The sequence below is a fragment of the Poecilia reticulata genome, chromosome 6, assembly GCF_904066995.2.
Source record: "Poecilia reticulata chromosome 6, P_reticulata-male-v2, whole genome shotgun sequence".
Lineage (NCBI taxonomy): Eukaryota > Metazoa > Chordata > Actinopteri > Cyprinodontiformes > Poeciliidae > Poecilia > Poecilia reticulata.
The window spans coordinates 322,522-345,673 of record NC_088835.1 but is presented as its reverse complement, the minus strand read 5'-3'; the positions used below and the strand labels follow the sequence as shown (position 1 = coordinate 345,673).

Sequence of the window (23,152 nt, the reverse complement as noted above, 5' to 3'; positions counted from 1 at the left end):
CCGATCAGATGTGTATGCCATTACTGATGGCTCTCTGCTGGCCAGCATCGACATTCCTTCCTACCTGAGCTCTGGTTGGCCGGATGGCGGCCTGACTTCCTCTTCACTCTCTTCCTCCTCCTCCTTCTGTCTTTTCCAGGTGTCAGCAGATCTCTGCACAGCTGTAGCTGTAACTCAGTCTCATGCAGCAGTCACCGTTAACCTTAACCACTACTTCAGGTACAGAAGTCGGTTCTCTGTTAATGTTTTCTAATTTCTTTGTTTACAGCAGTGATGTATGTCATTTCTCCTTAAGGTCTACTGTAGACTTTCCTTTATGTGTGTTACTCCCTCACTCTGAAGATGATATAGGCATTTGGGTGACAGTGATATTTGCTCTTTGTCTAAAAGATTGAACACATGTTGATGCATACATATAGAACTGATTTGAAAAACATTGCTTTGTTACTTTCTCTAAGTAGATTAAGATCACTATTGATCATAGATTTAGTGTGAGACTAAGTTTATGTGTAGCAAAAATAAGGATATGATTTGGCATCTTGTTTTTACACTTAGCATAGTGGCTGGTAGACCAATAGCCTCTGGGTTTTAATTATAGCTCTCTTTTTGACTCAGCCCTGGCTCCAGAGTAGTTTGGCATAGTAAATGGATTTTTAATTTAATATGAATACATAAACAAACTTCTTTTCAAATAATAATAGTCATGTTTATTAACACAAAATAAACAATAATGATGTAAACAGTGAAATGGAGAAAATGTTTTCAACCTCTGAAGACAATTTCTTCAAATGCAAACTCATTCTACTCAAGTAAGTACTATAGCGCATAATGGCCATTGTAGGTAGAAAAAAAGTAAATTTCCACTGAAAAAAACTTTCCAGAAAAAAAAAAAAAAAAAATTCTGGTTTGTTGTACGTTAATAAAGTAAAACTGTCTTCCAGAGAACACCCAGAACACCTCCACTGTGTTGGCCCCCAGTCCTCTTTCTCACTTCAGCCCAAGAATCCAAGAGACCAGGACGCCTTGTCCAGCTCCAGTTTTGCTGCTGTTGGTTCTCCATTCAGTGATAACCGGTACAACCACTGATGACAGACTGTCCTTTTATGATGCAGCATATGTTTACTGTCCACTTGAAAACAATACAGTTGTAATGGATTCAGTATTGATCCTACACACAAATTTCACACTGAGGAACTTTTCTCCAAACAAACTTGAACCACTCGTGACGTTCCAAAGTTTCCATTAAATGACAAATTAATATAAAAGAAAAGCAAATATTGTACACAGTATTTCGAAATAAGTATGCATAACAAAGTTTTTTTAAAAATCAGTTTATATTTTGGGATGTTGTACCTCTAACCAGATGGTCATAGCTCATACTTTGAACATGTCTGACAAATAGTCCTCAGATTAATGACTTTGAGGATATCCGGTCTTTCTCTTCTTCTTTTAGTGCCTGGGACACTTGTCTAGCATCCATGTATGCCAGAGCGCAGCAAGCTGCTTATCCCTCATCCCCCTTTAAGTCAGCAGGGGTTCCATGGTTCCACTCGCTCCCCCACCTGCCGTCCCACGCAGCTGCCATGTCCTCCCACAGCAGAGTGCCTCCCAGCGGGGCGACCGTCACCTTCTCTGTCCCTGACTCATCCATTCCATCTCTTCTTGCTGTTTCTGAGTTCTCTGCACTTTTGACCTTTGTTGCTCCTGGCAACACACACACAACAGTGGCATTATGGGACATGGAGTCTGGGAGAATGAGCTACCACCAGGTAGAAGGAACGGCTGTGCCAGTGCAGCACAGTGGAGAGAGGCAACACAGACTGCTGCTGAAGAGTAAGCTAAGCAGTGGCACAGTATTTATTTTTTATATCTTCCACTGGTGCATCTTATGTACACATTTAACAACTTAGCCATCGAAATGCCATTTTAAAGGGGAAAAAAACAAACAAATTTAACACCAATTTTCAACCCTTTTTTGCACAGTTTGTATTTATCTCCAATGTTTCCTGGGCAGTTTGCAAACATTTGTATTAAAATAATATAGGGATCAGACAATGTTTGTTTTAAGACTACACAGATTGATTATCCTGCCAGAACTAATAAACACGTCATCACTCCTCCATCACATTGACGTGTTTTTCTTTAGGGTCAGGTGTGTTCCAGGTCGTGTTTTCCATGTCCCAGCAGGATTTATTAAGCAGGTTGATGTTGTTTGGTAGTGCAGCAACAGTGGACACAGTCTGTCACCTTAACAGCTGGGGCCACTGCTCCATTCCCTTCCATGCACTGCAGGTAGGCATCTCACTCTACTACAAAAAAAATAGATTTATCGATTGATTTCCTCTGTGTTGCTTCTTTTGCTTTTTGTTTTGCATGCAGGCTGGACTGAAAAACCGACAGCTTGACACAGTGGATTTATACCTGAAAAGTAAAGAAAATGTCCTGAACCCATCAGCAACAGCTGGTTTTTCTGAGCAGTTAGAAGACTCCAAACCGAGTCTCAAGGACAGTAAGTACTCAAGAAGATTTGAACCACGACAATGTTTAAACTAACATCTCACTCTTTGCTCTTACTCCACTGGTCTGCTGTTATCTACTACCAAAAAATGGAAAAAAGTTTACTGAAGTCTTAGAGTTTTGATGTAAAGCTTTCAAGTGTCTGATATATTTGTTAAACCATATTAAATATGCTGAAGAAACAACTTAAAACGGAAGTTTGATCAAGTCAGAAGTTTAATGGCATTGTTTGTAGTTTTTACTATATTTAATACAAGTCAGATTTTACTTTAAATTATGGACTCGGTTGAATATTTCATAAATGAAAATGGCTTGGCCAAAAAAGATGGCAATGTTTTTGGCAGCAGGCTTTTCAGCAGTTACTGCTAACAGCAAGCAATGTTTGAACTGCAAAAGAAGACGAATAGATGCTCAGTGAACTAAACATATAAACTCATGAAGGGTTTTTAAACGATAATTAAAATTTTTTTTGCAATTTTCAGACCTTTTTAACTTCATTTGAGTTATCCTTTTGAAGAAAACACTTTTTTTGGAAGCCTTATTTTTGTTTTATGTGAACTCTGATCTGATGTGATGGAGCAAAAGGCTCCAGTTTTTTCATTATTCCAGAAAATAATTCTCCCAAGATGGTTCATTAATTTTCAGATTTTCAACTGCCCAATTTTCAGATTTTTGCAATTGTTGCCCTAACCTAGTATTTGTGAAATGTTTATTTGACACTGTTATTAAAAGTCTGTAGAATTCCTTGATTTAATAATTCCTTTGTAATGTTTTCATATTCTATCAAATTTATATATCAGTTTTTGCTGTGATTATGATTATCATGTTTATATAAAAAAAATTATAAAACAAATCATGTTCAATGATATTGAACAATTGATATTCCATACAATTGATATTGTATGGAATTACTTTTTTAAAAGGTTTTGGAAGCTAACTTAAAGGTAAAACAATTTGCAATGGTCATAGTCGTAACAGCCTATAGGAGCTGATTGGAGATCCATGCATAACCTATGTATGATGTATTTTTGTGTTTCTGTATGTAAATACACGTGGCTGTCCTTGAGTTTGTTGGTTTATCTCCATGTAGGTGTCCAGGAGTTGTTGCCTGCGTTGGATTTGTTGTGTTCAGCTGTCAGAGAGCTAAACAGTGAAGCTCAGAGCCGACAGTTCTCTGAGCAGTTGCTCAACCTCACCATGAGCTTCATTAACACACAGATCCGCTCTGTTCTCCTCTGGTCGCACTGTAAGGCAAACACAGCTCACAGTTACTCCACTTTACTGAAATGCTTTTTCACTATTTGGGATTCAGACAGCTGGAGGTGTTTTGTTGTGCTTGCAGATGAGCAGTCAGATGTGCAGAACAATGTTGAAGTCCTGGGCAAGTATGTCACAGAGTTAAGGCGTTATATGAAGAGATTCCCCTGGGCTTCAGGGGACTCCACATCTGATGCTAATGCTCCTCTCCAGGGAGCAAAGAGTGATGAATGGGAGCAACTTTTAACTGAGGTGACGTTCCAACTTGTATTTTATTTGTTGTAGTATGAATCATTAGGAAAACGTAGTGTCCCTATTGTATTTTGTGTTGTCATCAAGTATGTAATTATCAGACTGAACTTGCTTTGCAGGAAGTTATCCATCAGTCCATCCTGACCAATCAGATCCCCAGAGCTCAAGCCGTGATGTGGAGACGGAGCCAGCCTGAAAAGCAGCTGGCAGCTCTGAGGATGGTGGTCTTACGCCAAGTTTTGTTCTGCCTGCAATGCAGGGACCTAAAGTCTGCTAAAAAATTCCTGACCAACATGGTAAGAACACTAATCCAACTGGAAGCTAGCACACAGCTTGTAGGAATATTTTCAAAAAAAAAAAAATCTTTCTTTATTCTGGGATTTAGTAACTAAATATAGTTTTCCTGAATGACATGAAACGGACGATGTGGAAAAAGGTTAGGGCTACACGCTGTATAAGAAAATGTAAGGTTTGTTTTTTCAAATATAATTATTTTTCTGAAATGTTCAGTAATGGGGAAATACTTACTAACACAAAACCTGTTATTCTCAGGACTCCTTGAATTTCTAACATGTAGGATCTTGAACCCACTATGCGACTAAGAGAGACAATGACAGCACAGAAACTTTACAGAATAAATGACATTTATTAAGAGTTTAAACAGCAATTATTATATTGATTTTATTTCTTTTTTTAAACTCTGTTCTTTAATCTGTTGAAAAGAAATATATTTTTGTTGGGTAGAGACTGAAATTACAAGATTATTGTGCTGAATATATTTTTTTTACCCAGATCATTTCTATTATTTCCACATGCAAAAAATCTTAGAAATTAAAAATTCTTACTTTTTATCATCGTTTTTGGAAATAAGCTGATGATTGTTGAGCTAAATCCTTGCCAATAATTTTCCTAAAGAGGTAAACTGCAACATTTTGTTGTCTGCAGGGTCTCAGTGTTAAGAAAGAGCTTCACAGCATCTGCCTTTATACCAACAACAAAGATCTCCGGGAACTGTTGGTGAGTCACGATTCTTACAACAAACACCAAATGAGACATTACCTTTCTGTGAGAGTTGACCAGGATGTTTTGCTTTTGGTACTTTTGTACTTGAACATGATTTTGTTATTGCTTTTTATATGTTTTAACACATACTGTGAATAAAGTGCTGTCATAGTCATTCTGATTTTTGTGTGTTCAAAGCCTCTGGCACCTTGCCGGCTGAAACCTGCACTTGTACAGGAGCAACTAAAAAAGTTTAAATATTCACAAAGCTTATTTATCTTAGTAAGTCAGTCAGTCATCAGTAACTCATCTATAGCTTCATTACCCACAGTGATTTATGTTGTGTTTATTTCTGTTAATTTGCATAACTTTGTCGTAATGCTAATAAAAACAGTGGGCAGGGTTAACATTGTGGAATAAAAACCTGCTCCACATATGCTTTACCTCTAATTTAAATCTTTTAAATCAAAGATTTTAAAAAGCTGCTTGTTTTCGAAGGCCTTGTTGAAAATTAGACCTTCATATTATTTGGGGAGCCCTGGTTTTAACTAATTTTTCTATTCTATAGATTGGCCATGCTGGTTTGGTCTTTGTAACTCTGTATTCCATCCATCAGGTAGAGGATCTGTCAAAGCACAGTTCTCTGACTGAAGAAGAGCTGGAGGGTGTCTCATTCATCTGTGAGATAGAGAAGCTTGGCCTGCTGCCTCCAGTCTCCTGCCCAGCTAATCCCCTTTCACAACGGTACAGATGCTGCATTTCTTTCCTCGTTATTTGTGGTATTAATGTGCGTCTCATGGCCACCAGAACAAATAAAAACTAAATAAGAAAAAATTAAATATGCTAAAAAAGCAAACACAAGTATGGAAAAAAAGTGGTTTAAAATTATAAAGGTAAGAAATTTAGAACAAATAAAACAATTTTATACAGACTTATATTTTAAACTAGATACATTTTGTGGAAATGCATTTAGTGTATATATCTAATGATAAAAATAAATGATTTTCATTCTGTTGTTTTTGATCTTTTACGTTAATGTAGCTTAGAAATTCTCTGTTTATCTACTTGTTTTACCTCTGTGGTACCGCTGTGGTTTTATGGTGAAAGTTTTAAATTTTTTATCCTTACATATTTTTTTGTCACCCAGTTTATTTGCTTCATACTTTTAAATTTGATCACCCTAAAATTTCCACAATATTTTCTTTGGAAATTACAGAAGAATTTCTGATGGATTAAATTTACATGGTAAGTGTTGATATAGATAAAGTCTGTGTTTTGACCTTTGTAAAAAAAAAAAACATGTTCCAGGTTACCTCAGATGGTTCATAAGGAGCTAGATGGTGAAGAGGTGGTGAAGGACTTGGTGGGACAGAGTTCAAAGGAGGAGGGAGAACTCTGGAGGAACCTCCGACTGGACTGGGTGAAGGCCTGGGATCAGAGCTGCCAGACGACTGTTCGCTTATCCAGGATGCAGCACATAGGTCAGACTACAAGTCCAAACAAAGCTAGAATGGCTCTGTGGTGCTGCAGCATACAGACGCACAACAAACATCTGTCTCTTTTATCAGAGCTGAGCTGCTGTGACCCTGCATTGTTGTGGCATTACCTGACTGCTTTTCACCACCATCAGAAGGTGGTTGACTGGATTCACAATCAAAGGACCTTCGGCTCCCCCTGTTGGCCTGACATAACTCCTGAGATGGTTAACAATGACACAGTGTGCAGCATCTTCTTCAAGGAGAACATCTTGGACCTTCTAGCTAGGTATTAGATCCTTGTGTTTTAAGTTAAAGTTGTTGGAAAGAGAACAAATAAGTTCACCCACATACACACACTCACACACTATGCCTGTGTTTGGCCTGTTTTGATCATATGTTAGGAAGTGGGATGTTAATTAATTGTTAATCAATTGTTAATTGGATGTTAATCCCCTCGTAAATCTTGCTCCTGAAGGAGCAAGAATTTTCAAAAGAAAAAAAAAATTCTTTTTTTTTTCTTTTGAGTGGAAGTTGTTAACAATATTTAAAAATTTTCTGAAGAAAAGTGTACACACAAATTAGGACAGTTTCTTTCAATTTGTTGTATTTTCATATAGATATCCTATACTCACCTATTGGAAAGCAATGATGTCATAGATCCACCTCTTGCTCACATCACAAATAACAGCAAGCTTTATGTCCACACCTCTTTCTGTTTATTACTTATTTTAGTGACAGCTACAAAATAACAAAAAGGTGACCCATTCACCAAATCTGACAGATCATCAGTAGAGCATGATGTTTAAATTAGCTAATCTACCACAATGATGATGATCACAAAATAAACATTAAGCCTAAAAACATAAAACTGTAATGGACTGAATGTTCTGTTCTTTGAGTTGGAAATGTTTGAGTGTTTCTTTGTTCTGAATTCTGAAACATACACTGAGGAAAAAAGTGGTTTTGAGAAGTTATTGAGCGGTTTTCCTGCGTTATTTTCCCTTTTGTCAAAATTTGAGTTTCAGGCTGTAGATCACTTCATTCCCAAACATTCTGCCTCATTTAACTATTAATGCCTCCTGCCACCACAGGAAAGGTGTGTTTATCCCATATGAGATGTCAGACTTGGAGCAGCTGCTATGGCGACTAGCTCAGGGTGCTGGGTTGATGACATCATCCCCCCCTGTATCTCAGTATTGCTCCCCTGTTGGCCTTAACCTACACATTGTCTTCATTGCATTGTGCCTGAAACATAATCTTCAGTACCTGCTTTATACCTACCTGGAGCACTACAGGTACAGAACTGCTGTTTAGTTTTGATTCAATACATGTTTCTGTTATAATGCAAAGCATCAGTTTTGGGTCCCCTTTCCACAGACTGACGCCGAGAAACTGCCCCCTCCTTACCGAACAGAACCTGCTGGGGAGTCATCCATGGTTTGAGATGATGGTAAAGACCCAGGAGATAACCAGAGACCTGTCAGGTACCCACAGTGGATGTGCTGCACTGATAGGATCAAGTTTCTCTTCATAGGTCATGATTGTAAAAAAAATAAAAAAATACATAAGCAAATAAATGTTTTGAGATCTGTTTTCTACATGTTAAAAACTACATTCATGTCACTATTGCAGTTAAGAACGCAACAAACCTCTTTTATGTGTCTTTAGACACCACGTGACTCAAAGAGTAGATATCAGGAATAACTATTTCTAAAGAAATTTCATGACTGTATATTTTCTGTCTTTCTCTCTCTGTGTTTGCAGAACCAGAACCCGTGTTCCAGGCGAGTCTGACCAGCGCTCAGGTGCTGCTACCTGGCAGCCAGGCCTCTCTGAGCAGCTTACTGTTTGAGGGACACAGTCTGCTGGCACTGGCTTCCATCATGTTTGCTAATGGTGGAATTGATAAGGTAAAAATGCTTCAGCTAATCAAAACTTCTTCCCTTATTTTATCTTATTTATTAAAGCTATAACCTAAATTGTTGTAGAAAATCTATAACAGTTTTTTCTGTTAAAACTGCTGTAGTTTTAACAGAAAATTATAACAGCAATAATCGCAAAATATCACTGTTATATAATAATGCAATATAAACACCATGTTATATAAGGTGTGTATATATTAATATACACACCACTACAGGAAAATGAATAGTTGTAATAATATATTTATTTCATAAGGATCTTTCAGATCACTCAGTGGTGCCGATCACTGATTTTTAAAAACCTGACCTGCCGACTCTGATTTTGGCCGATACAGATTTTTTTTGTTTGAAATGTTTCTATATATGGCAAGAAAGTTGCTGAGTTGGTAACAGTGGAGTGATTAATGTTAACTGCAAACATGCAGACATGACTTGGTGTACGGGGTCAAACCTCTGTCACAGCAAAACAAAAGGGCACAGCGGTTGGTTTTTAAACCTTTGCTGAGGTCGATTAAGATCGACTTCACATGTAGGTATCGGTGCACTGCTAATTTCAACATCTTCCATCAACATAGATGCCATGGATTTTTTGGCTCACTATGAAAACTAAAACACAAACATATTTATGTAAAAGAACATGGGCTGGTAATACGGATGAAATATAAACAAAACGTACCTGGCTTCTCTCACTGTGTGTGTTCCAACATATGAATGTTCTGAAGTCTTTTGTCCTTAAAGACAGACATCGAGTGTAACCTAAAATCCTGCTGACAGTAAGTTGTTGTTTTCTGGCCATTTGTGCCGTGTTCAGTTTCTTTGTTTATTATAATTTTGCTTGATCAGTTTAAGTTAACAAGGTGGGCTGCCTGACTATCGTCTGACACAATTGTCAATTTCAGTCAATTGCTTTTTTAAATCCCCTTTTTTTTTTTTTTTTTTTAGTAGTCACATTATCTGCTAAATATTTTATCACTGAACAGAATTGTGCTGTTATGCATAGGTTGTGGCTCAGGGACAGAGTTCAACATGTTTGGAGGGGACTGTTGACCCCCAGCTCCTGAAGATGGCATTGGCCCCTCATTACAAGCTGAGAGCCGCCCTCTTCCCATCTGGGAATGGCTCATTCTCTGACATCTCCATTTATCACCTTCTCCAGGTAGACACACAACCCTTTATGAAATTAAAAAAATGCTAAAGTAATCTATTGGAGATTGCTTCAGCATTTAGCAAAGAAATATAGTTTGTGGAAAAGTTAAAATAATACCAGGTGATATCACATTGTAAAAGCTGATTATCTCTTAATGTGTAACATAGTAATCCTTAATGGTGTTCTATCCTAGTCGCTTCACCCTCTTGACCCATCCAGGCTATTTAGTTGGCAGACTGCAAACCCTCTGAACTGCACCGGTAATAATATTGTTTTTTTGAGATCTATTATAGGCACATGTAAAAAAAATGAAAAGATTATTAAAAAGAGCCAAACTATCCATTTAATACAAAGTAAAACTGATAATTTATTTATGTTCTGCAGAAACAGCCGAACTGCCTCATTTTTCTAGCTCTCATCTGGTTGGCAAGTTTGCAATAGTAGAAAACCTGGACTTTCTTTACTACATTCATCATGGTCGACCATCTTTTGCATATGGAAACTTTCTTATCCAGCAGCTGGGGGTCTGCAGTGACGTGCAGTTGCTGTAAGTACATCTGACATCGGCTTTTATTATCAGATTATTGAGTTGGTTACTAGGGCAGGCAAGATGGCACCCATGTTTCTGACAAGCTGCATATTTCTTTAGTTGTATTTGCATGCGTGTGTTTTAGACTCCAGAAGGTCTGGCTGCAGGTGTACAGATTGGCTCTGAAGTGTTTCAATAAGCCGTCTGTGACATCGTCTGCTGTATGTTTCTGTGAGCTGCTGGGAATCTGCAGCCAGAAGCTGAGAGTCGACATCAGAGCCTTGAACACCATTCTTCAGCACTGGAACCAACTCGACAGGCTCACACCAACGCAGAATCTGCGAACATTAAGTAAACAACACCAAGACATATGCCTGTCCAACACGGCATCTACATGGTCTAAGTGAACACAGTAAACGCCTTTCCTGTTGTGTTTCAGTGTCTAAAGCAGTAAAGCTGGTGAATGGAGAGCTGGAAGCTGCAGCAGAGCTTCTTTATTACCTGGAGGCTGCAGTGGCAGATAGTCTGGAGCAGAGGGGGATCAGCAGGTAAGCGTACCTGCTAACATGTTTACAATTTACAATCTACCACCCTTTATCATCCAGTAACACTTTGTGTGTGTTCACTTTTGTCTTTGTGCATAATGCATTGAATTGGATAATTAATTTGTGAAGTACATGCTGTCACTGCTGTTCAGCTCTGAGCAATCTGTTCTTAAAAATGAATAAATGTTCATGTTTCATATAATATAGAATTTATTCAGAAGAGTCATTTTAACTGACTTAAGATAAAATTCTTAAAGGTCAGTTTTACATGCATATTTCCTTACAAATGTCTCAAATGTATTTTTATTGATTAGCAACATATTGAAAAATACACTACAGAAGATGGCAATAAAATTTTAATAGATTTTAACCCATAAGCAGACACAGGTCAAATAAATAAGATTTGCACAAATATATATATATATATATATATATATATATATATATATATATATATATATATATATATATATATATATATATATATATAGTAGATAGATAGAAACTCTATTCAACCCTTTGAGATTTACCCTCAGGGAAATTGTTGTAGTTCAGTCTCCAATACATCAAATTCTTAAACAATTCTTTATTTATTTTTTAACATTAACATTTAGCCTGATTCTATAGTTCCTCTATTTCTATTGTAGTGAGGAGATATATATATATATATTCTTATTTATATAAATAAGAATGAATAACTTCAGACAGTAAAGGTTATTTTTTCTAAGTCCATACAAAACATCATATCCTTTATCCAGTGTGAATGTAAAGGGGGATCCATCCATCCATTTTCATCCGCTTATCCGGGGTTGGGTCGCGGGGGCAGCAGCTTCAGAAGGGAGGCCCAGACTTCCCTCTCCCCAGCCACTTCTTCCAGCTCCTCCGGGGGAATCCCAAGGCGTTCCCAGGCCAGCCGAGAGACGTAATCCCTCCAGCGTGTCCTGGGTCTTCCCCGAGGCCTCCTCCCGGTGGGACGTGCCCGGAACACCTCACCAGGGAGGCGTCCAGGAGGCATCCTTACCAGATGCCCGAGCCACCTCAACTGGCTCCTCTCGACGTGGAAGAGCAGCGGCTCTACTCTGAGTCCCTCCCGGATGACCGAGCTTCTCACCCTATCTCTAAGGGAGAGCCCAGCCACCCTGCGGAGGAAACCCATTTCGGCCGCTTGTACCCGTGATCTCGTTCTTTCGGTCATGACCCAAAGCTCATGACCATAGATGAGGGTGGGAACGTAGATCAACCGGTAAAATCGAGAGCTTCGCTTTTTGGCTCAGCTCTCTCTTCACCACGACGGACCGGTACAGCGCCCGCTTCACAGTAGACGCTGCCCCAATCCGCATGTCGATCTCCCGCTCCCTTCTTCTCTCATTCGTGAACAAGATCCCCAGATACTTAAACTCCTCCACTTGAGGCAGGACGACCCCCCTGACCCGGAGAAAGCACTCTACCCTTTTCCGGCTCAAGACCATGGCCTCGGATTTGGAGGCACTGAGCCTCATCCCGGCCGCTTCACACTCGGCCGCGAACCGCTCCAGTGAGAGCTGCAGATCACGTTCCGATGAAGCCAACAGGACCACATCATCCGCAAAAAGCAGAGATGCGATCCTAAGGCCACCAAAACGGATCCCCTCAACACCTCGGCTGCGCCTAGAAATTCTGTCCATAAAAGTAATGAACAGAATCGGTGACGGTGTCGTCACTGTAAAGGGGGATCATTCCATCTTAATAAGACAGCTCTCCTGGCAATTAATGATGAAAGTGAGAGAATTCTTTGTTTGACGCCAAAGATGGCAGCTAAAGGGTTTGACTTGATCTCACAGTGCAAGACGTCAGATATAGTACGGAAGGCTGATGTCTAGAAATTAGCTGGAGAAGGACAAGACCAAAACATGTGGATTTATGTAGCAGGTGAACTGCTATACCTGTCACATGTTGGGTCCATGTTTGGGTAAATGCGTACCAGTTTAGCTTTAGAGAGGTGTACCTGGTGGTTAACTTTAAATTACAGAAGTGAGTGGTGAGTACACATCAAGGATGAAAACAGGATCCCACACCTTGTTTTTTTTACTGTGCCACAGCAGTGTTAGCCAGACCAACCTGATGTAATGTCATGAAAAATGAAACTACTTGCAGTTGAATGATTGACAGATGTAATTCTGAGGTCTTATGTTCAGATGTTCTAAGTATTGTGAGTTGTTTTCTCAGGTCATCGTTCGAGGCGGCTCAGGAGTGGGCCTTACCTGTTCAGTTCTGTCAGCTCCACAGTCTGGAGCTCAGTCTGATTTATCCCAGCTACTGTGCTGAGGACAGACAATTTGTACACTTTTTATTGTTTGTCCAACTGCACAGTTTCCCACCCCAGCAGGTGAGCACACACAGGACACACTCCATCTTTTTAAGAAATGTTACTTATTTCCATTTATTTGAATAACATAATTTGTGCCTATTTTGTAATTATTTGATTAAACCTTTATTTAACTAGGTTAGTTCCATTGAGATCAGAGATATATTTTACAAGGAAGACCTGGCCAACAGCACTAATACAATTACCAAGATAAAAGCAACACATTAAAACTTGTTCTAAAACACTTTCAGACAATGACAGTCAAAAAAGCAGTTCAACAGCCAAAAACATTGTATGGGATTTTTCAACTCTCTTAGTGTCATTTTGATGAACTGAATCCAGAAATCACATTGGTTTTGCTCAATCAGGTCACCTTTCTGATCTGTGGAGCACCATGAGGAACAAATGCATGACTTTTTCTCACATCTGGATCGGCTTCCTGAGAATCTGATCAAAGAGTGATGAGTAGGAGGAGAGATTCCATTAGGACAGAAAAGAGACAGAGAATTTTGCACAATGAAGACATGATGTTCAGTTCACATGTACTTACCCTTAGTAGTGTTTATTATAGAATATACAGAAATCCAAGATTGTAACATTTCATTAAAACACCCTGTTAGAAAAACATTTTTTTAATAGAAAAAAAAAATATTTTTTGGATGAGAAATATTAAAGGAAATGAACTGATAATGTCACAAAAATGTCATCAGTTTAGTCAGAAGATCAGATTTCTCTAAAGTAAATCAGCTACAATCTAATTATTAGAGGGTATAATTATGTAGAAAATTGATAGAATTTTTTTATTTATTATATACCTATATAACAAGAGTAAACTTAATTTCACTGATGAATTTATCAAAAAGAATTTTTCTCACCTGACCAAATAGTTTGACATGTTGTGTACTTTCTCTTGAAAAAAATCAGGACCTTTATTTAAAAAAATAATCTTAACAAAATTGTTTTGCAAAATCCTCACTCAGTTACACACACGTGTGTGTGCGTGTGCGTGTGTGTGTGTGTGTGTGTGGGGGGGATTTTCTTTATCCCCAGTGATGGTAAATTTTTTTCCTTGAGCCTATGATGTTTATTTTGTTTGTTTTTTTTCCAATTCAATTCAGAATTAATTCTACTGTTAAATCATCTGAGTCTTTCAATTTTGTTTCCCCAGGTGAGGTCCCTGGTAGGTCTCTTTGACCCCGTCTTGCAGGCTCACCTAAACCTCGCATTTCAAGACCTGCAGGTTCACAATCAGACAAGCCGAGACCCTCAGGAACAGTTGGGCTTTCTGAGAACAGACATGGCCTCTGGGGTCTCTGAACACGGTGGGGAGCTGTTCCAGGTGCTGCTGCAGAGCCAGGAGAAGCAAGTGTCATGGAGGTTTCTCCTACATGAAGCAATAGTTCAACACTGCCCGATGCTGGCAGTACTTGCTGCCTGTCTGCAGGTATCTGGCTAGTCAAGTTATATTTAAGTCGTTTCACTTGTTGCCATAATGGCTGCTAATAGTAAATACATTGAGTTACTACAAATTGTCCCTATCTGTGTCTCCATCAGTTTGGCACATTTTGTGTTATGAAGAAGATAATACATGGTCTTAGACAGAATCTTAATTCTGATCTAGTTGTTGGTTCTTTTCTTCCCATGTAACCGACAGGGAACAGATCTGCTGTCATGTCTGTGTGTGTGGATGCTGACCTCTGTTGTTGACACAACAACAGAAGAGGCCACTTCACACCTCACCGAAGCCCCCCAGGATCATGAATGGACCCTCCATGACCTTTCAGTCATCTGGAAGACGCTGCTGAGGCAGGGTCACATCTGGGTCCTCCTGCAAGGCTTTGAGCTTTTTCAGCAGGTATCATTGACCTACACACTGCAAAAACACCAAGTCTTACCAAGTATTTTTAGTCTCGCTTCTAGTGCACTTGAAATAAGTGAAAACTACCTTACAAGTATCTGTTCAGCAAGATGTAGAACTTTGTGTTCAGTAAATAGTTCCTTAATATTGGTGTAAAAAAGACTTGTTCCATTAGCAGATAAATTTACTTGTAAGACAATTTCCCTGTGATATAAGTGAAATAATCTGCCAATTTTCACCAATGTTAAGAAATTATTTACTAAAAACAAGGTTCTTGCTAAGATACTTTTAAATTAGTTTTGTCTTAATTCAAATGTACTAAGATATTTGCACTAGAAACTAGACAAAAATACTTGGTAAGATTGTGTGTTTTTGCAGATTATATCCTAGATTTATCGTAATGTTCATTCTAGCAAAGAAAAACACTCCCAAATAATCAGTACTACTGTAGCAGTCCCTCAGACCCAACAAAACACGGAGAGCTTCGACGGGTGCAGTAGATTCATATTTACTTCTTTCGAAACCAAGTTGTTGCACTGAATACACCGTGAAACCTAAAAGAAAAGAAAATACATTTTGCTTAAGTGCTTTTGTTTGACACAAACATGAATACATAATAATAATAATAATAATAATAATAATAATAATAATAATAATAATAATAATAATAACGCTAACTTAAACTTATAGAGCTCTAAACAATGTACCTCGCTCCGCTGTCCAAGGGCTGCAAAGTTTATGGCGGTAAAGTCCGTGCTGCCTTTAGCCTCCTCTTAAGAGTGCTACAGTCCAGAGTCATTAAGATGAATAATATCCTCCTCTTCCTCTTGTCCCTGGGATATTTCAGCCCAAAGTGCTGACTGACAGGAGGCTAGCAACACTTCATCTTATTTTACTGTTTAAATGAAGGCACTAACTCAACATGAACCAAACTACAGCGCCCTTACTGGGTACTATAGGTAACAACCTACAATCAGGACATAAAACATGGAACGGGCATTTACAACTACCAATAACAAACACTTTTTTTCCCTCAGGATTGTCCCCTGGTGTTGGTGCTGAGAATGTTCGAGTTGTGTTGCGATTATAGAAAATTCACTGAGGCCAAGACAAAGTTGTTGGACTTTCAGAGGACACTTATTGCTGTAAGTCGGACTGTTGACTACATTTTAATGCAATGTAAGAAAGAAATTCTTTCCAGTAATACAGTTTAAACAGTTTTAAAAATCTTTCTCTTTCTGCTCGGAACAATATGTTATTGGATGTAGCTTTATAATAATAAATGTCTTTAAGAGTGACCACTGCAGACAATGACTTGAACTGTGGGTCATATCAGAACCAAATGAACAGGGTGGGAAAAGCAGTCTGTTCTTCCTGTGTTTTTATTTCTCTGCCAAGGTAATAAAATGATGCCTTTATTTCATGGGGTATTTTGAAATGGCTTTGTCTTTATGTGAATTTCAAGTAGATTGGAATTTTTGATAAATACTGAAGGTTAAATACCACACAACAATTGCTATCCATGAGTTTTAAAGATTATAGTTGGATCTCGGTATATGATGAGCTTAGTTGCACATACAGTTCTTGCATCTATCATGTTTTGGGGATTTTTTAAATGGGTCAGCATCTCTTTATGACGTGTTTATACACTGTAGAACATTACTGTGGTAGCAAGGAGAGAGCAAAGGGAGCAGATGGTGGGCTAAGAAATGTGATTGAGCTGACAGTGAAATTAGCTAAAAGAAGGAGAGACTGACACTGATCTGTTTCCTTTGGAGTAGCTCAGAAACTGTGGTCCAGAGGCTGCAGGCAGCCTTTCTCTGCAGTGGGTGGAGAGCCAAGCCTCAGTGCTGCTCCTCACCATGCTGCTGCGCTGCTCCTCCCAGTACGACCTTCACCAGCTGCTGCAGCTCCTGGCTGACGTTGACAAACTTCTCAAATCCAATGGTGAGATGTTCAGGGCTGCTGCCTCACATAGTGATCACAACATACATCTCTTACTGACAGGATCAGCTCAGAAAATTTTGTTTTAATTTGTTTTTTTTTTATCATATATGCCCAGGGCTTGTATGAAAAAAAGCTGGCACCAGATTTCTTCTGTTTTTGCTTCATCTCTGTCACATCATCAAACTGCTTCTTTGTTCAACAATGTTCCAGAGAGCTTGAATATCATGTTTTCATGCTAGGAGAGTATGATTTTTATTGAGAATAATCATAATTAACAAAAATGAAGGCTCATAAACATCAGTCTATATGTAATTACTGTGTTTTGTCTCTTGGTGAATTGAGTCTCTGAAATTTATAGATTTAGAATTATCCTAGGTTGCACAGCTCAGTCTGCTCATATACTTTTGGAAGCTAAGGATACCCAGGCTTGGGTATCCTGCTCTGAAAATACTGATGAACAAGACTTTGAAAAAGATAATATCTTCTGAATATACCCCTTGTGTATATTTCTATGTATTTCTATGTGTGTGTGTGCGTGTATGCGTGTGTGTGCATGTAACTCCTGTTTGTCTCCAGGTCCAGACTTCAGGAAGTTGAGCCAGCTGAGTCAGTTACTACAAGGATCAGGTGTGACTCTGTCCCAGAGCCTGCTGCAGTGCATTTCCCCCTCTGTCCAGCAGGAGGAGTTTCAGCTGATAGTGGATGCTTTGCAAACTGGAGGACACTACAACCAGGCCAGACAGGTGGCAGTACTGGCTGGTCTGCCTGTCCACCGCCTCCTCATGAGCCAGGTCTGAACCATCAGGTCACACAAGGTTTAGCCTTGTTTTAGTTTCTAGAGTTATGTTTAAAATGAAGGAAGAATGGACTAAAATTGGACCCAGAGAGAAAAGTCAGACAGTTACTACTTATGGTTATTAATACTAAAGACATTGCAGAACACTTTACACTGTGAGCTATCTCTACCAGACTCTTAATACAAATTGCACATTTCTTTTAGTAACTCTACACCTAGTTTGTGCAAACTGATCCTTGTCTACACCCTTGTCTACATAATAAAATAAATTTTTTGGCTTTCAGATATCATGTTGCTTCTCCTCCGCACAAGGACAGCTTCCTATTCTACTCAATAGAAAACTTCCTATCTAATTTTTCCCAGTCTCTTCTTCTAATACCTTTTCTGTCCGGTAACTTATCCAGGAGAACGTTTTCATGCTCACATGCAACTTTGTTTTACGCTACAGCACATGTCTGTAGCGTGTTATTAAATAAAAAGATGTACTTACTAAATAATCAAAGAAATCCTTTGAACATCATCCATTCTCACCTCCAGTGGGTTAAAAATGTTCCAGATTTTACAATTGCTTCCCTTAAGATAGCTTTGTTCTAAAACTGCAAACATGCAGTAAAAGGCAAGACGATCTACCAACACGTAAAAACAAAAAGCAAATGCAACAGCAAAGCGCTGCAAACAACAACAACAACAAAAAATGCTGCAATAACAGAAAATGGAATTAAAAACTTTCAGTCAACAAAATTAATGCAAACAAAAAAAGGCATCAATGGCAAAACACTGCAATCACAAGAAAATGGACCAAGGGGGAAATAACAAAACTACAAACTCAACAAACAGAATGCTCCAGACCAAATCACATCACAATCTGTAGAGACTCGTTTATGTCCAAAGCATCATAGAATTAATTTCTATGACATGTTATGTGTGATACCTTCACACATAAAGCCTTATACACTTACTTTGTTTTGTATATGAAGCTAAAGTTAGCTTCTGTTTGTTGCTTCCGATTCGGTAAATTGCTAAAGGGCAAGTCCACCCAATTTTACACAACATTGAGTGTCTGCTCTAAAATAAAAACTAAAATTCTGAGACCCTTTAACTGCGACTAGAATATTCTGGCAGTTATTCATACCCTGTAGCTTTCTTTTGGGAATTCTGTATTTAGAGTTTTGACAATATAACTTGAGGATGGATGAACTTGTTAGTGATAAAAAAGCTAAATGCATTGTGTTCTATATCTGCCTTCCCTGCAGCTGCTTCAGGAAGTAAACTTCCACAAGAGCAAGTGGCGGTGGAGACATTTGGAGACCCGAGTGGCCTTCTGGAAGAAGTGCCACAGGCAACTGAAAGCTGACAGCACTGACCCAGAGTCAGCCGCGCAGTTCTTTTTATCTCAGTCTGAGGCCGCCGCCGACCCTGATGGTGACCAGGCTCAGACAAATGTTCTGGACATCCAGGAGTGCTGCTTGCTGCTCCAGCTCACAGCTCACTGGCTTTCTTTGCTAACCCCTGTTCCTGTGGATGAGCTACAGAGACTGGAGAAAAAGCTGTGGCTCTGTCAGGTCCAGAAGCATGTTCTCACAACTACAATAGAGGAAAAGAGCATGTTTAACCTGCTGCCACCAGCAATCACACCTGAAACCAACGAATATGAGATGTTCATGAAGGAGTTTTCGTTCTCTAACATCGCAGATCTGAATATGGAGAAGTACCTGAATCTGGAGGGATTCCCAGAAAAGCCTGAGGAGTTGGATACAGAATCAGATTTAAGTTCTGAAGAGAGAAGAGTTTTGGCAATACTTATTGACCAGTTACTAGATAAGGGTAGTATACATGAAGCCAGTCGTGTTTGCCGCTATTTCAATATGCACAATCCAGATGTATGGTTGGTCCTGTGCTGCCATGCTCTGGCATGTGGATTCTTTGTACCAGAACCACAAGGGCAGACCTCAGAACCCACAGAAACAAAGGCTCTAACCCAGTGTATGTTCTTCTTTAACATCTTCCCTAAAATTCTTTCCCTCGTTGGTCCTTTCTGTAATTTTCTTCTCTTGCCCATCCAGCCCCCTCACTCAGCAGTCTGTCCTCATTTGTGATGGTGCCTCTCCATGAAGATGCAGTCACTGTTCAGATCCAGAAACTGGTGGATCAGTGTCACCATGGGAGCAGCTACTGCAAGCAAGTCCTCAGTCTCTACCAGCTCTCCAAGGTCTGCACCCTTTCATCAGTACAAACTTGCACATTTCTATATTGCTGTAGAATTTTCTTTTTTGGTAATTTCTGCTTCTGTCAAACTGCCTCAAAGCAGCTGTGGTACAATGTACCTTACCATGATCAGAGTGTGAATAAGTGAACGACTGAATGTTGTGTTTGGCGTCCTCTGGATTATATAAAGTTCTGTACAAGTACAGACCATTTGCCATCACCTTTCAACAGCTGGTCAGCACTTTTCTCCACAACTTATTTGTTTATTCCTCCGTCTTGCTGCTATACATGTATATTCCTGGAATTTACTTACTAGCTCCAAACTCTGATTAAAAAATGGAACTGATCAATCAAGGCTCTTGGAAATCTTGTGATTTTCATAAAAACAATTCTAACAAAAAGAACTGTGAGAAGATGGTCACCGGAAGCTGGGGGAGCCCTGCAAGGTTGTTTTGAGGTTACTGACTGGAATGCTTCGTGGCAGCCACATTGAGAGGATGACAGTTTCATGACTGTGTCTAACTGTATAAAACTGTGTGGACAACAACCACCCCTACCAGAACAGCTTCCCTAATGACTAACCCTTGATGACTAACTTCATACTTTCAAGTCACAACTCAAAATACATCTGTTCAAGTTGGCCTTATCATTGTAATCTTTCATTTATTTATTTTTCTTCTACATTTGTTCTCATTTTTAGTGTACACTTGTATTGGTTTTTTTTATTGTAAAGTGCTCTTGGGTGTCTTGAAAGGTGCTAGCAAATAAAAATCATCCTCCATCATCATTTTAAGCAAGAATAAAGGGAGACAGGGAATTAATGAAGAATATCTGGAAGCAGCTCAGTAAAAACTAGCGACAGCAAGATAAAGTACAGGAGGAAATGTATAGAATAATGCTTGACATATTGTGATAACCTGTTCGAGCATTTTGCATGTTAACATTTAAGCGATGAAATTATGCTTAAATGTTGTGGAGGTTGAGACAATTCATATAATACATAATGACCATCATATCAAAAGCAATAGGACATGTAGGGAAAAGCAGAGAATTGTACATAATTGCTTGGATGCACAAAAGCATTTGCAACTAGTTGGAAGAAATAAATTGCTTTTTTTGTTGTGCACAAGTAACACCTGATTACTACTTGAAGATTGAACAAGTAGTTTTGAAAATTTCAATTCTGTTCTGAGAAAAGCACCAAATGTGACTAAGAAAAACTGTAAGGACTGTAAACTTAAAGGAGCGTACTCCATGTGATCTGATACATGAAACCCAACAAAAACTCATTTGTGTGTTCCAGCTTCCATTGTGTCCAGTGTAGAATATGGAACATGTCTCCTAGAGATTGTGGTCTTTTGAAGATTTAACACAGATTCATAAATTAAGGCATGCAATGAACATATTTACAAGATTAACCTTTCATTTTTGCAAAAGTGGAATTTCCAAAGTAGACTTGTGCTGAGTGGGTTTTGCATAAATCTACCTTAAAAAAAGACTTCTGAACCTTACATCTTTTGTGCTTCATGTTATACATCAGTACTGTATGTCATGACTTTAAGTGCAAAACAGAGCAGTGTTTTTGGTTTTGTTCAATACGTTTTTTTTTTTTTTCTGGTTGCTTCCTTAGGAACTGCAGTGCCTCTTCAGTCATATCAGCAGAGAAGAGCCTCATTCTGTGTTAGAGAAGCTGCTGCTGTTGATGCAACCAGATCGATTCAGGATGGCCAAGACCTTCATCAAAACTCAGGGTCTTAGTGCTGACAGTGTGGCTGAGCTGGTCTCCAACGCAGTGGTTCAAGGCTTGTTAGCAACAACCCAGGAGCTGCAGTCTGGTGAGAGCAGAGCCGTACATCAAATATTATTTGTCCCTTTGCCATTTTCTCAGTTTATTCTGTGCATGTTTCAACCAGGAGAAAGGCTGATTTTCAGACCATCAGAGGGGCAGGAGTCACTGATACAACTGATCAGACTGTGTGAAGATCCAAACATAGTGGGCCTCAAACTGCTGGAAAACCTTAACTCTGTTCCACTGAGGGACCTGAACTGTAGTATGGAAAAATCCTACAAACATAACTGAACTCAACTAGTAGATATCATGTAGTTTAATTGAAATGGCCTTATTTGTATGTATCACTCCACATGACTCAGTAAACCACCTTTTTGCCTGTCCTCCTTGCTTGTCCTGTTTAGTTGTGGAGCTGCTGATTGTGGCTCACAGCTGTTTCAGTCTCACTTGTAACATGGAGGGAATTGTTCGAGTTCTCCAAGCTGCTCGTCATCTCAGCCACACCTACCTGGCTCCAGGAGAGCACTACAGCTTGCTGGTGAGCCCTCAGTGTTCAACTGCAAACTAAATTATTCTTTCACTTATACCTTAGATCTCCTTCTCACAATGAGGGTTTTATAAAAAATTAAAGTATTTTTACTTTAATTTTTTTAAAGTAAATGCACAGTGGCGCAGTTGGTAGAGCTGTTGCCTTGCAGCAAGAAGGTTCTGGGTTCGATTCCCGGCCCTGGTCTTTCTGCATTTCTCCCTGTGCATGCGTGGGTTTTCTCCGGGTACTCCGGTTTCCTCCCACAGTCCAAAAACATGACTGTCAGGTAAATTGGTCTGTCTAAATTGCCCTGTAGGTGTGAGTGTGTGTGTGCATGGTTGTGTGTCCTGTGTGTCTCTGTGTTGCCCTGCGACAGACTGGCGACCTGTCCAGGGTGTACCCCGCCTCTCGCCCGGAACGTTAGCTGGAGATGGGCACCAGCAACCCTCCCGACCCCACTGAGGGACAAGGGTGAAAGAAAATGGATGGATGGATGGATGGATGGATGGATGGATAAAGTATTTTCCAGAGTTGAGACCTGTTGAGTGTGTGACTTGGAGGTGTCTCTGTAGCTGATGACTTATTCTTGTGTTTGCTTGTTTCTTCTTATTTTGGTTATGTTCGTATTGTTCTGGGGCTGGAAGCTTGAGGTGAAGTTGAGACTAGCAGCAGGTGGTCAGATTGTGTTTGTGTAGTAAAACACTGGTGTTCAGAGTGAGATACTAACTTTATAACCAAAATAAAATGCAGAGGGCTTTGTCTACTTTGGTGGTGATCAGCCAAAAATCTTTGTGGCATCAACATATTTTTTTATGACAAAGATATGTGGCTTTGTTTGACTGGATAAATTATTTTGGATGAATTAAATATGTTGTAACTCATCCAAATTTCTTTAGAGTTGTTGATGGTGAAGGCTTGTGGGCAGGCAGGATATTCTGCCTGCCCACAGCCAGGCAAAATATTACAGTAATTCTAGCCTCTGACAACCTTCTGTTGTATAACAGTCTGTAATTCTCTTGATTTGAACACAACTCT

General features: G+C 39.2%; 1 protein-coding gene across 2 annotated transcripts in view; it reads left to right on the top strand.

Moving 5' to 3' along the window:
• spg11 (SPG11 vesicle trafficking associated, spatacsin) overlaps positions 1-23,152 on the top strand; it is a 37,838-nt gene that overhangs the window by 12,742 nt on the left and 1,944 nt on the right. The window contains exons 4-34 of one of the 2 annotated variants that reach the window (XM_081607548.1): positions 9-219; positions 942-1,073; positions 1,454-1,833; positions 2,147-2,292; positions 2,380-2,509; positions 3,608-3,763; positions 3,860-4,026; positions 4,146-4,322; positions 4,972-5,043; positions 5,645-5,772; positions 6,337-6,509; positions 6,597-6,792; positions 7,598-7,801; positions 7,884-7,990; positions 8,271-8,416; positions 9,429-9,584; positions 9,769-9,835; positions 9,960-10,122; positions 10,250-10,455; positions 10,544-10,652; positions 12,855-13,014; positions 14,162-14,437; positions 14,648-14,848; positions 15,889-15,996; positions 16,633-16,798; positions 17,375-17,589; positions 18,848-19,577; positions 19,658-19,803; positions 21,430-21,634; positions 21,713-21,850; positions 21,993-22,126. In XM_081607548.1, the coding sequence (XP_081463674.1) occupies positions 9-219; positions 942-1,073; positions 1,454-1,833; positions 2,147-2,292; positions 2,380-2,509; positions 3,608-3,763; positions 3,860-4,026; positions 4,146-4,322; positions 4,972-5,043; positions 5,645-5,772; positions 6,337-6,509; positions 6,597-6,792; positions 7,598-7,801; positions 7,884-7,990; positions 8,271-8,416; positions 9,429-9,584; positions 9,769-9,835; positions 9,960-10,122; positions 10,250-10,455; positions 10,544-10,652; positions 12,855-13,014; positions 14,162-14,437; positions 14,648-14,848; positions 15,889-15,996; positions 16,633-16,798; positions 17,375-17,589; positions 18,848-19,577; positions 19,658-19,803; positions 21,430-21,634; positions 21,713-21,850; positions 21,993-22,126 (5,705 nt within the window). Of the gene's footprint in view, positions 1-8; positions 220-941; positions 1,074-1,453; positions 1,834-2,146; positions 2,293-2,379; positions 2,510-3,607; positions 3,764-3,859; positions 4,027-4,145; positions 4,323-4,971; positions 5,044-5,644; positions 5,773-6,336; positions 6,510-6,596; positions 6,793-7,597; positions 7,802-7,883; positions 7,991-8,270; positions 8,417-9,428; positions 9,585-9,768; positions 9,836-9,959; positions 10,123-10,249; positions 10,456-10,543; positions 10,653-12,854; positions 13,015-14,161; positions 14,438-14,647; positions 14,849-15,888; positions 15,997-16,632; positions 16,799-17,374; positions 17,590-18,847; positions 19,578-19,657; positions 19,804-21,429; positions 21,851-21,992; positions 22,127-23,152 lie in introns of both variants that reach the window. The other variant, XM_081607547.1, reaches the window with a different exon arrangement.